This window comes from Strigops habroptila, chromosome 12 (genome assembly GCF_004027225.2).
Source record: "Strigops habroptila isolate Jane chromosome 12, bStrHab1.2.pri, whole genome shotgun sequence".
Classification (NCBI taxonomy): domain Eukaryota; kingdom Metazoa; phylum Chordata; class Aves; order Psittaciformes; family Psittacidae; genus Strigops; species Strigops habroptila.
The window spans coordinates 12,845,844-12,861,404 of NC_044288.2; the positions used below are offsets into that span (position 1 = coordinate 12,845,844).

The 15,561-nt window shown below is 50.4% G+C and overlaps 1 protein-coding gene across 5 annotated transcripts in view; it reads right to left on the reverse strand.

Annotated features, from left to right (window-relative positions):
• Positions 1 to 319: 319 nt before the first annotated feature.
• FLT4 (fms related receptor tyrosine kinase 4) overlaps positions 320 to 15,561 on the reverse strand; it is a 57,609-nt gene continuing 42,367 nt past the window's right edge. For 2 of the 5 annotated variants that reach the window (XM_030505145.1, XM_030505143.1), the window contains exons 15-30: positions 14,786 to 14,917; positions 14,404 to 14,510; positions 13,985 to 14,120; positions 13,410 to 13,514; positions 11,779 to 11,892; positions 11,460 to 11,548; positions 11,009 to 11,156; positions 10,354 to 10,448; positions 9,897 to 10,019; positions 9,367 to 9,478; positions 8,926 to 9,025; positions 8,390 to 8,495; positions 7,307 to 7,446; positions 6,508 to 6,628; positions 5,659 to 5,744; positions 320 to 4,318 (exon numbers count right to left, since the gene is read on the reverse strand). In XM_030505145.1, the coding sequence (XP_030361005.1) occupies positions 4,099 to 4,318; positions 5,659 to 5,744; positions 6,508 to 6,628; positions 7,307 to 7,446; positions 8,390 to 8,495; positions 8,926 to 9,025; positions 9,367 to 9,478; positions 9,897 to 10,019; positions 10,354 to 10,448; positions 11,009 to 11,156; positions 11,460 to 11,548; positions 11,779 to 11,892; positions 13,410 to 13,514; positions 13,985 to 14,120; positions 14,404 to 14,510; positions 14,786 to 14,917 (1,934 nt within the window). In that variant the 3' untranslated portion in view covers positions 320 to 4,098. Of the gene's footprint in view, positions 4,319 to 5,658; positions 5,745 to 6,507; positions 6,632 to 7,306; positions 7,447 to 8,389; positions 8,496 to 8,925; positions 9,026 to 9,366; positions 9,479 to 9,896; positions 10,020 to 10,353; positions 10,449 to 11,008; positions 11,157 to 11,459; positions 11,549 to 11,778; positions 11,893 to 13,409; positions 13,515 to 13,984; positions 14,121 to 14,403; positions 14,511 to 14,785; positions 14,918 to 15,561 lie in introns of all 5 variants that reach the window. The other 3 variants (XM_030505144.1, XM_030505142.1, XM_030505146.1) reach the window with 3 other exon arrangements.

Here is a 15,561-nt window from a genome sequence, read left to right on the forward strand (position 1 = left end):
CGCGGGGCCCCGGTGCTGAGGGCGGGTCGCGGGTCTGGGGGAGATGGCAGCGGGGCGAAGGGCTGGGCGCTGGGCCGGCGGCTCCTGTCAGCAAGGGTAGCCAGAGCATATCCGCTTCATCCTGAGAAAAGACCGCATTTCATCCTGCATGGAAGTGCCACAAAGTGCCAGCTGTTTCCTAGAGGATGAGGGGAAATGCAAAGGGGAATAAAAGTGATGAGACCAAAACGTGCTCATTGCTTGGGCCAGCCGGGCCTCCCGGTGCTGTGTGGGGAGCAGCACCCATGGGCAGCGGCGGCTCCAGGAACCAGAGAGCAGCTGCCAGTTTATGACTTTATTCATTTTCACATTTAGATATTACAACAAAACTCTTAATGACAAAGGATAACAAGTACTATAGGAGGAGAGGAAAGAAAGCAGTGTTCTAACTGGTTTGATATATAACCGTGAACTTCCAGAGACGAGACTCAACGTGAGTTATAAACACTCACATACGCTCACCGGTAGGAAAACTTCTCACGTGCAAATACTCACACACTCACCCACAAAACACTCACGCGCACTCACAGACCACACTTTTGTACTCACACATAACCCATGTTGTAACCTACTTGCTTCAAAGGCAGCCCACTGAAACATTGAATGCTGCTGTAGCAACAACAGGTACCAGGTTAAAATATTGCAATATAAATGAAGTGTTACTTGATACACAGGTTTTTCTTCAGAGACACAAGTGTATTTGCAAGTAGGCGACCCAACGCTTTGTCTTCATGAGGGAGGAATGTCTTCTCAACACCAACACTTTGTCAGGAGAAATGAGACCATGTATAGAGCGGGAACATTCATTTTAAAGGAGGAGGATGATGATAAATAGCTTAGCTTCAACGTTGAGTTCCAGTAAAAAGCCCAAAACAGAGTGCATTGTGAACAGAGCAGGCACAGCTATCAAACCCTGGGTTTTAAAGTTGAAATACTCCCTTGTTGCTGTAGAAAGACAGACAGCACTGCTGCCTAACATCTTAAAACCAGACCAGCTTCATTTCATGCTGACACTTATCTGGAGACTGTAAAAATCATAATGCCAGAAATAATGCAAGAATGTAGGGAAGGGTATCAGGTTTGTACACTCTAAATTTAGTATACTTTTAAGAGAGCGTGAAAGTACAATTGTTTCAACAGCTCTTCAATAACCCACACTACAATTGTTCTTTATCAGCAGGAGTGTCTGAAGAGGAGCCAGTGTTTGCTCATATCATGGCTGCATTGTTCATGCAATGCTGTTGATGCAGATACAATAGGATCTGATTCCACACACCCCTCAAGATGGTGCAAAAGAGAGAAAATAAACTTCTCGGGAGTCGGATGATTTGAATGTTCAAAAATCAGATGTGACACCAGTGCTTTCCCCAGAGTGAAGCAGGAGATCATTAACAATGGCTCTAATGAAGTAGCCCTTCTGCACAAGGATAATTGTGAGCAATTTACAGCTGAACCTAGAGACAAAGTGCAGCTGTCCTGGCTGGTCGGGAGTGCTGAGGGTGCTCAGATACCTCTGTCCCCTTCCTGCTGAAGAATCCTGCCAGGGCCCTGCAAGTGTCCGGCTTTGCTAGCATGCTTCTATCCCTCACATATGGACAAGGACTTGCAGCTACTTTGGCATTCTGTTTTTCAACTATTATTTTATTTATAGACCTCTTTCTTGGGCCCTCTCTCAGATGGAGCTCAGTGTTTCCAGGCACAGAACTGTTTGTGAAGCACTGGAAACAAGAGAGCCTGGGTCCTGTGGATGAACATCACCTAGCAAGCAGCCTGAATTTAGCTCAGCCGCCTGTCACCTTCCATCCATTGAGACCCCCAGAAGCACGGGGCACTTGCAGCCTTCCTCCTGTCAAGGGAACCACCAGTCCAAAAACCAGGGCAAGATGAGGGCAGGAGAATTTGGTCTGGCCTACACACCGTGTGCTATCCTACTTCCTTGGCCTGGCTCTCCAGCATCTCCTGCCAGAGGATTCTTACCGAGTCATAACAATTACTTAAAGATGCTTAAATTCCTGGCAACTTCAGGGAACATCAGCAGAAGTCAGGGAATTCATTGTCACATGCAGTTTCCAATTCCGCATCCTGAGCCAGTTTGGCTCAAGCTGGTCGGTTTTGTGCCTCTTTTTTTTTTTCCATGGAAATCGCAGCCATGTCATTCTGCTGACACAAAAAGGGAGGGGAACATTGAGCGCTCTAAGCACAGCCTTAGAGAATCTGAATGACAGGCATGCTTTTCCCATGTGCTAAATAAATCTCCCCATTACACTTGTGTGAAGAACTATAATTAAGACTTGGGAACGTCATCCGTAAGGACTCATAGGCTCATGTCAGGAAACGCATAAAACCCTCTGCTGGAAAAGAAATAACAGTTTGGGAAAGCAGTACATCTGACAGGAAACACAGATTTAAAAGTCCAGACCAAACCCTTGGCTCTCTGCACAGAGGTGTGGCCCACAAGCAGAAACACCCCAGTGCTGAGATGCCCTGGAGCAAGGAGCTGTGCCAGCCACGGGCATGTGGGAGAAGAGATGATGACAAGCTGTTCTGATGATCCTGTTCACCCTGACTCCTCTGGCGTTGATGTATCCGTACTCTGTGGCTGAGCTCTCGGATTGTGAGCAGGATGGAAAGAAGTAGGTGGGAAGTGGTGAGGCAGCAGCACAGAAATCTGTAGAGAGGGGCTGTGGAGGTTCCCCAGAGCTCTGAATTCACATGGTATCTTTTAGAAACAAAAGGCCCAAGTGATGAGATGTTTCCTCAGCAAATAAACGTTCCTCAATCCTCCAGAGACAGGTACACTGTGCTGGTGGCTCTACAACAGAAACTGGAGAGGAGCCTGTTGGGCAGAGAGTGCCCCCTTAGAGCCAGGGAACTAGGGTGACAGGGAAGGTCATGGTCCAGAACTGTTCATCCAGGAGAACTGGGGCTTGAGCCCTGGCCAGGTGCTGCCCTCCATGTGCTCAGTGATGCCAGCACACCAGGGGATGAAACCCAGAGCACCTCATTGCTGGAGCTCTGTTCCTTCCATTGTTTCCAAAGCCCTTGCAGCAACTTGGAAATAAACATTTCGCTCCCTACCACTTTGATCCTTTTCCTCCCAGCAAACAACCCATTTTCACTGTATGTTTAGAAACCAGCTGAAATTAACACAGCTTTGCTTAATTCCTCACTGGAGCAACAAATGATCTCAGCACTACTCTAGGACAAGGGGAAGGTGAGAGCAGCAGACCTGTGAGTAACCTGCTCTCAGCACAGATCACATAAACCCCTGTTTTGCATAGGGCCTGCAAAAAGATCCGCTATTTATCTCACAGGGTGGACTCTAGCCATCATCTGATGACTACTCAGCACTAGCTGTGTTGAGATGGCTAAAATAATCCTGGTGATAAGGCAGATTGACAAGTTTCCTCCCAGCAGAGATGAGAGGGGTGTGGGTGTTGCTTGCAGAGGAGACAAAGAGGCTGGCATCTGCTCAGAATGAACAGTGTGCATGAACATTTACACATATCCCTCGGGATCTCTCCATACACCTCTTTAAAATGTCCTGCTCTTGCTGCAAGTATCACTAGGGATTTCTTCCCTTTGATTCTGCTCCACAGTTCAGCAGCTGACATCATGAGGAGAGGAGAAGGAAGCAATCCAAGGAAAAACATTCAGGCTGCACACCAGGAAGAAACTTGAGACTAAGACGGATCTATTTATATCTGACCTGAAATGGGCTTTCTGAATGGGAAGCTGATCTGAGCGGAGGCTGGATGCTAGGCAGAAGGTGCTGTAGTGCTGAACACAGGCACCCACTCGCTGGCAGAATGCATCTGTCTGAGCCACAGGAAGAAAAGAAACACGAGGAATGAGCAAGGTGCTCTCTCCAGTCCCGGCACGGGGAAACTACAGCTGGTGGTGCTGTGTGGGCCATCGCGCTGCTGTTCCCCATCCGTTCGGGGTAGGTTCCCTGCTGGGGTTGGGCATAGGTTGAAGGAGAAGCTCTGAGTGACTCTGGTGATGTTCCTGGAGGGTGAGAGGGGATGCCTCGGCAGGTGCCTCCAGGGCCTGATGCCGTTAGTACTGCTCGGAGAAGAAGGAAGCGTGGAGAGTGGGGGGACTAGCCCCCTCTCCAGGCGGGGTGCAGCTGCCGTCCTCAGAGTGTTCTGACAGCTCCCCGTATTCACTGTTGTAAAAAGTCTGGCCTCCGACTTGGGACCCATACGACGGACGACATCTGCCCCGCAGGTCGGACTGTTCCCCCGGCAGCTCCGCAGTTCGGCTGGGCCCTTTACTGCTGGGAGGGAGAGACACACAGATCAATCTGAGCACTCCCAGAAACCCTCCGTCCTGCTTAGATTGATCCCAGCTTCAGGAATCATATGCTAATGCATGGGGAAGAGGCAGGGTCAGGAATAGACCTACACCTCGTTTCAAAGCACACCACCAGGCCTTGCTCTAAACCTAAGCACAGCCCATATGGCTTGTGGAAAATCTGCACGTAAGCCAGCGATAGTTATTTCAGCTCTTCTAGATAGCTTTTGGGAAGCCCAGAGAAGGGTTGGGACCCCAATGAGCAGGGAGAGACAAGAGACATTGCCATAATTGCTCCTAGACCTGGCAGGAGTAACAGAAACTGATACAGACCAACAGCCAGGGTTGGGGAAAGGAAACAAAGGAAGATGATGAAGAAACTGTGGGAGGAAATCAGCAACCCCATCTCAGTGCCTGCCAGTACCAGGTGACTGGCAAGAAGCCACAAGAGTGAGGGTAACTACACACTCAAGGACAGGCTTAAGGTCAGTGTTTTCCAGAAGATGGGATGCCAGGTACCCCATGGTGTAGGATACAACAGGAACATGCTTTAGGGAAAAAAGGACAAGAAGCAGGAGACAGTCAGATACAAAGCAGAGAGACCACAGGGCTATGGCTAAGGGAAAAGACAATGACCAGTCTGGTTTGATGTTGGGAGGCAGAGGTGAGGAAGAGGCTTGGGACTAGTCTTGTCTACACATGAGCTGACATGGCTCGCCCAATGCACTGTCACAGAGACAATGTCCCAGCCTGCTTTGGCACCAAGCAGAGATGAGCTGGACAGGTTCTTGCCCAGTTTCCAAGCCTGGGGCAAGGACATAACCATCTGTAACATCCTTAGCCCTTAGTGTGCCAGCTCGGCCTGCCAGGCTCAGTACCAGCATGTGGGAAGTCCTAAGGCCTGCACCATCTCTGCAATGCCACGTCGGGGCTGACATGGGTCACGGCTGTGGGAGGGAGGAGGAGGTGGCAGCCACATAGTTTCCATCCATCCCACCTGACACATTTCACCAGAAAATGTCAATAAGCATTAAGAGTCTCATCAACCCCGTCACTCCACTGTGCCTCATTATCCTAACGAACACATTCTCATTGAAGGGGCACAAGTTACATTTTTAAACCCTAGGAAGCAGCAGGCAGGTCTGTTTTTGTGCATTTTGCCTCTTGTTAATGTGCATGGACTTATCTGGCTCAGGGTCCAGAGCCCTGCTGCTGCTGCAAGCTCCAAGAGGTATATATCCTATGGGGAGACACCAGGAGCTGCCTCCTGGTCTCACTGCATTTGGCAGCAGGGAGAACTGAGTGGCTGGACTTAAGGAGTACCTGAATCCACCTTCTTTTCTGTGTCGGTTTTCTATCCTCTCAAATTCCTCAGATGCCAGAACCATCCCACTGTCTGTCTGATTGTCCTGGAAGGAAGCAACAGGAGTTATCAGTAACATCCCTGTCGACTGATTAGAGTGGGAAGGGAGGAGAAATCATTCAGGAGATGAGATCATGTGTGTCTGTGACAGGGAAAAAGGAGTAGGGGCACTTCACCAGCATGCTCCATGGTCTTGCTGGAAGTGATTTTCTTAGGTGGCTTCTTAAAAGCAGCACATACTGTGTGCAGTTCAGTGCCACTTTTTGGGAAAAAAGAAACAAACCAGTGTTCTCTGCCTGGAAGATGTATTACCATCAAATCTGAGAGAGGTGAGATTTCCCTCTGAGACTACAGGTATGACTTAAGTTTTGCCACTAGAGGAGATATTAAGTACCAGCCCAGGAGGGCCCCTACTGCACACTGCTGTGTGGGTCAAGGTACAGGATGTACAAAGATTCTGGATTTACCTAGTCCTGGCTGGATCTCCGTACGCTTAACCAGGCCACGTTCACAGATTTGAGAAGGGGGAAGAGCAGGCTATTCTCTGAGGTCTTTTATAGTTCCCTTGCTTGCAGATCTAACCTCCCTATTTGCACGCTCAGGCAGCACAAACTGTGCTGCAGAGAAACCCCTATGTGCCAGGTGGAGAAATGAATGGGCATAAGACTGGATGGACTGAACAGGAATGACACAGACAGACTGACATTAGATAGGAGTGCTCTTCCTTCCACGATCCTAACAGCAAAGGTGTCAGGAAACAGCTGAATGGTTCTTTGCCCCCTGCTCCACTCCACTCAGATGCTACTCACCGGGTGTGCCTTGTACATTGTATGTGTCATGGGAAACTCTTCAAATGTCTTTATCCTGGATGGACACCTGATCTGATTTCCTCCCGTCAGACAACCAGGGAACGAGACACAGTTGTAGTATCTGCTGACAGAAGCATACTATATTCAGTAAAACCAACAGAGTCCGTGTCCTGAAGAAACAGGATCCAAAACAACCTCCCCTCCGTGCAACCAAAGTATGAAGGGAGGTAGATGTCCTAAATGGTGGGTTTTGGGAGGGGAATGGGGTCACCTTAGGCCTCTCAACCCCATGCTACTTCTGCAGTGGGAAGCACCCAGACTTCCTGATCCTATCAGGCCCTGATTATCTCTCCACTTTGGATAAGCAGAATAATGTCATATAGATCCCAGGCATCCCACTATCACAGCTCCCCAGGGATGAGAAGCCGAGGTCTAATTGTTTGAGTGAGAAACAGGATGAAGCTCCTGCATTAGCAGAAGGGCAGAGGCCCAGCTGGCACCTTCTTTCCTCAGCTACCTGATGGCCACGACACCTTTAGTGGGATGTGGTGCTCTGGCAGTGTAGGTGGAGGCAGGAGAAGGAATGTCATAGGCTTACACATCAAGGGCTCTTTCTCATCAGGAAAGGAAAGTGATTTTGCTTTTATAAGCTATAAATGCTATGGATCACACCCGATCCTCTGGGATTTTCCCAATGTTGTGCTACTGGGTTCTCCCCATATCCCGCCTCAGGCTCCCTTACAGCTCAGGCTGCTGGCTGCCTGCTGAGCTCTCTCTGCCCTTTTCAGAGGGGATTCACCTTGCTGCTAGGCTGTGGCAGCGTATCCTCATGTCAAAGTCCTCTTCATCTGAGTTTTGCTGGGCAGAGGAAGGCACCTGGGAGAAACCATCATCTTCTGAGCTGTGCGAGTCGTTCAGCGGGATGTAATCCTTCCCTTCCTGGTAGGAAGAACAGTGAGTGGCCTTACAAGAAGGGGAAGGCTTTCCCACAGGAAAGGGCTCTACAAGCAGAAGCTGTCAGAGCTGGGGAGAAAAATCCTGGTTTATGTCTTTTTCTTCTCTGGGACAAAATATCTGTCTGGGGATTTCCGTGCCCTCTACACTAAGTAGCTGCAAGTGTTGCAGGTGTGCGGAGGTGTGCGCGAGCAGGAAAACAACCCAGTCCTACGGCACTTACAGTTCTCTAGCCTACACTGTCAGAGCACTGTGCTCCCATGGGCACATCACTGGGGCTTAGTCATGCTCGTGCTGGGATCCAGTGCTGCAAGGTTAAAATCAGGGGTGTCAGGATGAGCCAGTTCTCATATGTAAGCATTTAGCTATCATCTGAAATGGAACATCAAGAGAAAGTTAAAATCAGAGCTGCACGCTCACCGCAGTTAAAAGGCCTGGTGAGTGATTGGTAGTGATTAGGAATAGTTTCAAAGAAATCTGTGTATCTGACTGCTGTAATGGAACAGTTGTTTGGGTCACATGGCCCTGACATTTAGATCCAAGGATGGAGTTTCAGAACTCCTGGTGAAGTCCTGGTTTTCATTATGCAGGTGTGTGGGAGGCAGGAGCGCCAGGGCCTTGCGTCAGCTGAAAAATTTCAGATAATCATCTGGCGATTAGGATGGAAATGCTGGAATGATGACTGAGAGGGCACCCACCCTGCACGGAGTGGAGCTATATTAAGATGCAGCCAAAAGGCTACCACAGAAATGAGCTTTCCAGTAGCTCTGGGAAACAGACCTCTCTGGTCCAGGAAACCCTGTGTTATTGCTTGGCCTATGCAGAAGTATTGAATTGGCCAGAGGCAGAGGTGGGCACAGTGAGGGAGCTAGTGGTGGGACAAGAAAGAGCTGTCTGGAGCTGAGCAGGGGCACTGAGAGGTTTTCACCTGCTGGACATTTTCCTGAAGAAGGTTCCCCAGTATCTCCACCAGGTCGGAGAATGTTGGTCTCTCCTTGGGATCACCGTGCCAGCAGCTCAGCATTATACGGTATCTGCCAAGAAGAGATGCTGGGTTTATGCCACTTCCTACCCCACTCTGCAGCTCCCATCCACGGTGCCCACTGGGACACCATGTACCTGCACTGTGAAGGAAAGCTCGGCACCCCCCAGCACATTGGCCATGTGGACCCACTGGAAGGGTGTTGGTGCATTAAGCACTGAATGTAACAGTGCACAAGGAGCAAATTTGGATACCTCTTGTACCCTTCAGAGCAGGAAAGCAGAGTGCCCACTTACAGACCCATCCCAGCACGGGTATGCAAGGGCACCTAGATAGATTTGAACACATCTGGCTTGTCCTCCAGGCAGTTGCCTGGAGTGAAGGATGTGTTGGCTTATCCCCCACCCTGGCTGAAAGGTCTTTGCATCCCACAGAGGACCTGGTCCTGCCCTATGTTGGGATCTGGGAGGTTTCTGACTCACATTTCTGCTGTGGCGTACTCTGGGGCTCTCATCCTGGTACCGTCTTTGAGCCTCTGGCAGAACTCCTCGTTGATTTGTACTCCAGGGTATGGAGATGCCCCTAAAGGAGGTTTGAAGAGGGGTGGGAATGTGAAATGTGCCATCAGAAACCAGTCCTTCTGAGACTGCCCTTCCTCCCGAAACACTGGAGATGTGGTCCCTTCTCATACACAGAGTCCTTGGTGCTGCCCCAGTGAGGTGGAGGCCACCTCTGCATGCTCTGGGAGGCACCTCCCCATCACTCTGTTCATGGGTGGATTTTTTTTTGCCTACATAGATGTTTCTTCCCATCACAACCCTTAGATGTGCTGCGTCAGGGCCTCCTTCACAGACTCACCCACCAAACTGCTACGTGGGAAGAGAGGTCTCCCTCAGTATCATGTAACCCTCGCTAACACTCACCTAGCGAGAAAATTTCCCAGAGAAGGACCCCAAAGGACCAGACATCACTCTGGGTAGTGTAGACCTTGTCAAAGATGCTCTCTGGAGCCATCCATTTCAGTGGGAGACGGGCCTGCAGGAGGGAGAGGTGAGGCACAAGCGTTCAGTCAGGGACATGTCTCAGGACAGCCTTTCTGGTAGGAATGGGATGAAATGGATGAAAGGAAACCAGATAGCCCTGCTCCTCTCTCCATGGAAGGAATGGAGGTTTGGTGAGTCCAGAGGGAGGGATGAAGACACTGAAAGGGGGAGGAAAGAGTGTAAAGAAAGAAGAGTAAGTTAACGACAGACTGAGGGGCAGAAGGACGGAGACAGAGGTCTGCTGGTAGAGGAGGAGGACAGCACATACATCACTGGGCCAATCATTCCTGGTCGCAGCCACACAAGTGGTTTCACTCTTCCTTTTTCCTCAGTTTATTCCATCCCCAGAGCAGTTTGTGAACAGCTAAAGGGGACCTAGTCTGTATAGGGTTTGAGAAGATGGCACTCACACTGCCTTTCCTGACGTAGTCGGGGTCCTTGTAGATGTCCCGGGCCAGGCCGAAGTCGCAGATCTTTACCACGTTGTTCTCTGACAGCAGGATATTGCGGGCTGCCAGGTCTCTGTGGATGCACTGAGGGCACACAAAGAGGAAGGGGCAAAATCAGAGGGACAGGAACCACCATCAGAGAGTTCAGAGCACACTCCTCCCCTCCCGAACCTGAGCTGTCATGGGGGAATGGCGGAAGTGGGAAGGAGTTAAAGATAAAAATTTCACAAGGAGATGGTTAAGGAGAGGATGAGATGCCAAAGGACTCTGTGTACACGGGGCTACCTCAGACTTCCTGAGAAGTGTGAGGCAGGTCACTGAATCTCCCTGTGTGTCACCTGTAAAGTGGCTGTAGGCAGGTTTTGTCTGGTCAGGCATGCACAAAAGAAGAGGGGAGCGAAGGAAAAGGTGAACTGACCTTTCGGGATGCCAGGAACTCCATGCCACGTGCCACCTGGAAGCTGTAGCAGATCAGGTCTTCCATTGTCAAGGGACTTTGCCACAAGTCATCCACTGTCCAGGAGTACAAGAAAATGATTAGACAGTGAGTGGTCTTTTGTTCTCCTTGCTCTCTCCTGGACTGTGGATGCAATACTCTTAAGCGAGATAAAACTAGTCCTCAGTGCTAAGTGGAGTAACCAGCTTCCCTCTAGGATTTTTTGCTTAGGTGGCAGAAAGCATATGGCAGGAACCTGCTCCAGTGTGAGGAGAATGAGTCCAGCTTCCAGCACACGTCAGTCAGACAGAGCTTTGGGAAACAGGGCTGGAAAGGACTTGAGGGTCAGCTCATCATTCCTGTCCTAGGGAAGACCCACTGCGATCCCCCTCAATTCTCTTTTCTTTAGACTAAGACAATCCAAAGGAATTTAATCCTCCCTTTTGGGCCTCGGGAGTCTATTACAATTGACAACAGACGACTGCAATAGCCCTGTTCAGGGAATTTCCACTCAACAGTTACCAGCCCCCAAGGCCTGGTCCCAGCTCCCTGCTGTCATGCCCTACCCATTCCCCACGCTATCCAAGCCTGGCATTGTTTTGGTGGTGAGGAGCTGCTGCCGTGGCTGGAATGTTACCTTCCTGGATCGGCTGCGCTGTCGGGCTCTTGTGCAGCAGAAAGCGGTTGAAGATAGCGCTGTCGCTAGTCCCGGAGCGACTCCTCCTGTCTGCTCTCACCGCCTCCACGATGGACTGGACCTGAATACGCAGCCTGGGAGACTTCTCCTGTGAAGGAGACCAAAACAAAAACCTCAGCAGACAACACACACTGAAACCCCTGCACCCACGAGCTGCACAGTCTGTTCCTCTTCTTAGGTTGTAATTCCATCTTGGAAGCACCTACCTTCCATTGCAGAAAGAAATTACTTCCCTGATGTGCACATGAACCAAGATCACTTGGTCAAAGTGATCTTGGTCTGCTGCTAGACAGAGGGTGTGTTTGTCCCAGTGTCAGATCATGTTTCAGGCTATAACATCTTCCTTCCCTAGCCATGGGACAGGTCCCTAGGGGCAAAGGAAGCTACTTACCCTGTAAGGACTGAATCCTTCCCGCTTGGTCCGCAGGTAGTTGGAGAGGTTTCCATACTTGCAGAACTCAACAATAACCATGAGTGGACCTGGCGAGAAGGCACTGAAGTCAGTGGAGGAGATAAAGGCTTAAGATGGTCAGAATTTGCCCCAACTCATGTGCAGCCCTGCTGAGCTGTGGCACCTGCCCTGAGTGCACACAGACACACCAAAAACATCCCCACATGTCCGTGTGGTCACACACATGGCCAGCGGAAGGGACACAGGACAAACACTGATCTCTGGGAGCAGGCACAGCCTGCTGCCCTGGGATATTTACCATTGGGCTTGGTGCAGGCACCCAGCAAATTCACCACGTTGAGGTGATTCCCGATGTGAATGAGGATCTTCAGCTCTGACATCAGTGCCTTGTGCTCGCTTGCAGTAGCTCCCTCTGGAAACACACAGACCATGTCATGATGCCTTCTCACAGCTTTTGCACTCCCCCTCACCACCTTTCTCTTAGCAGAGTGTTAATGGGAGTCTTGCTGAGGAGACTGTAACCCCGAAGCCTTGGTACATTTTGTTATTGCATGTTCCGTATGAAATGTCAGAGCCTTATCTGGAGATCCCAGGATCCCTGCTGTACTGTGTAGGGGGCTGCCAGCAGGGGCACGGACCCAGAGCAAGGGACAATGCAACTTGTTCCCAATACATTTTTCCTTGTTATAGTTGTGCAGGGAAAAAGATGACTTGAGGCTTACATACAGATGCGTACGTTTGAATCTCTGCCCTTTTGGCCTCCAGACAGAGATAACGAGCCATAAAACAATTTGAAGGAAAATTAGAAACAAAAGGCATCCGAGTCTCTTGATCATGACTGGAGATAGGAGCTCTCTCAGCTCAAACCTAGAATATCTTTTTATGATTCCTGTCCAGCAGCAAACACAGTGCTGTGACCTTGCCAGCTCTCTGTACTGCATCTTCTCCCCAAGCGCCCAATTCACATCAACTCTTGATCCTCTATTTTACCCTCAGGGTGTGTTCTCTGATTTTCTGTGCCTTTTCATGCTTCTCAGCTTCCCTATGTGCATTTTGCCTTACTTGAGAGTTTGTACATTTAGTCTGAGAGACAGGAGCATCCTCTTGAGCTGCAGCTAATGGGTCAGGTGAGAGCCATGCCTCAAAAGACTAAAGCCAGGCTTCCCTCTGCAATTGCTGTGCAGGTCATTTGTACTCTTGCAGTGGTAAGTACTGCCGAGATGAGCCAGGATTTGGTTTCCACGTAAAGGCCACTGCTGGCCAGAGACTGCCTCGGTATTTTGTTGGGTGCCAAATTAGAGTGTTTCAGATTCCTGTTTGAAAGTGTGGCTATGAAAGCTTGAAATCTCACCCTGGATTGACCAGGTTTTGGGTGCAAAGCCAGTTTAGCCCTCAGAGCAGGTTAAGAGCTGCAGCCTGCTTCCTTACCCAGCTCTGAACCTGGTCCATAAACATAACATACAGGCACATTTGGAAGAAGGCAACTGGGAACAACACTTTCTTCGGTGACCTGCTGAAGAGGGGCTCTGGATTCTTGTTTGTCCTTCGAGACACATTTCATTCTTTGCCTTTATAAACAGCTAAATTTCCTTGACAGCTGAGTTCCCCAAGTCCCTGCTGCCTTTCTGCCACTTGCTTCCCAGTGCAGCTGAATGAGGCTAAAGCATCCATGAGGGGAGGCCAAAAGGATCAAGTGTGTTGAGGCCAAGAAGCCATAAACTAGAAGGCTGGCTCCAGCTCCTCTCCCCTAGGTCAGGGCTGGCTCACGCAGAAGCACCCAGGAGTGTTTGTGGGAGATAAAACATTTTCCAGGGCCTTAACAAATGCCTTCTGCAGAAGACAGGCATTGACAGGGTGGACATTCCCTAGCAGGTGCCTCATTCTTTGCTGCCTACACTGACTGTATATCCTGCTTCACTGTCCACGTACCTTTCAGCATTTTGACTGCTACGGTCTCACAGCTGTTACTTTTATTGATCCCAAATGCTGATGCTTCCACCACCTTCCCAAAGGCACCGTGACCCAGGACTTTACCTATAGGCAAGGAGAGAGGCAGTGTGAAGGAAGGCAGGTGCAGCACAGGCAGAATGGAATGAAAAAAAACCCCAAAATCCTAACAGGAAACCATGGGAAGAAGAAAAACATCATAAAGGAACAGGAAGGAATGGAACATGTGCCCTTCCCAGGTGGCTGCTTGCTCTGTCGGTGAGAATAAGAGAAGGGGTGATGGGAGGAACTGAGACAGAGTTGGCATGGACAAAGCAGAGGAAGGAAACGGCCCTGCAGAAGTGAGGGGCTGTTTGTTGCCCTCGAGCAGAGCGTGTGGGAAAGGTAAACGTGACACCTTGCAGCAGAGCAGCCAGGGCTAACGTCACTGCTCTGGGCCTCAAAGCGAGAAGGCATTAAATACACAGAGGTGTGTAATAAAGCAGGAGGATGAGTCTGAAGGGCTGGTGGGAAGCCCTGGCTGCAGCACACAGTGGCAGGGAGGGGGCCCGGCTCACCCAGGCGCAGACGGTCCCGCGGGAACTCCCACTTGCTGGAATCATAGGGCAGGTACTCGCACTGCTCCTCCAAGGGCACCTCACCGGGGTCCATGATGATGGAGAGGTAGCCTGTCTTGATATCTGCATGGGCAGGCTGCAGGAATCAACCAACACAAAGGGTGAGGAACATGCTCTCCTGGCACTGGGTGCTGACTCCCAGAGGGGATTTGGTTCCTTTGCTTGCGTTGACCTGCTTCCCCCTGGCAAAGGCCATTCCCCCTCACTTCCGTGACCACAACCCTGTCCTTGGCAGTGACAGTGCTTGAAGCATCACTCAATGACCTCCTTTTAGTGGGTGCTGTCATACAGCCCCACAACACAGCAATGCTGTTGTCCCAAATCCCACTATGCCACCTCCCCTGGGGACAGTCACGTACCCTTTTGATGTTACAGAAGATGAGGATAAGAAGTATCCAGAAGAAAACAGCGATAACACCAGTCCCAATCAGAATGACAATCTCCACATTGGTCCTGTCATCAGAGCCTGTGGGATGGGAGGGAAATTGTAGCTTCAGAATTCCCATTCTGTGCCCCAGCTCAGTTGTCCTGTGTGGTCTGCTTCAGGATGTGGGGAGGTGTGTTTGCCTGAGCTAAACATGCTCTGGACTACAGATCCTCCTGTAATAGCATCATGCCACCAGCAAGGCCTAGGGGCTTTCACTGCCTCCCGCTGCCTGGTTTTACAGGGAAGAGGTGTGGGACCTTGGCCACACTCCCACTGCACCCCTTCATCCCCAGGGGTGTCGTGGCTGCTGGTACCTTCCACAGAGACGCTGGCCGAGGAGTTCACACAGCCCTTAGCATTGCAGACGCTGCACAGGTAGAGCCCAGCATCCTCCTCCCTCACCCTCTGAATGCTCAGCCTCTGGTTGAAGTCCGCCAGGTCAATCCCTGTAAAGCAAGGAGGGTTGTAGTGGTCACTCAAAGGGAGGGGGGATTAATATACTGGACTCATTCAGGCTCAAAATAGGGCTCTTATTTTTTGGCTGTTTCATTTTAGATGGGAGAATGAAACTGCACCAGCTGGTAGAGGTTCTCTTCTGTGGCCTGATGGTCCCAGAAATACCCTGGAGGGGCTTTTCCCAGGCAGTGTATGGAGGGGACAAAACCTCTGCGGACAATGCTGGATGGGGCTGGTGCCCAGGCAGTCCAGCTGGTGTGCCAAGCTCTGCTTCAGCTCTAAGACCTGTTCTTTTCCCTCTGCAGTGTGCCTTGATCCTTCCCGTGTTCCTTACATGGGATCTGGATTGGTCCCTACATGAGCAGAGACTCCAGCCATTGGGCTGAGAGTAAGAAGATGAGTAATTTTTCTTCTCTCTACTCTCCAGCTGAATGTGCACACACACAGTGCTGAGCCAGGCCCTAAGGCATGGACTTGGCCAGTAAGACTGCATCAAACTGGGATAGAACACGATTAAAACCAGAGTGCAGCCAATTCAGAGAATGGGTGTCTTTCCCTGGGCACAGCAACTCCCAGAACCCAGCAGCATTCAGCTCTCCAGCCACCGGACATGATTCCCTGCCTTTGGTTCACC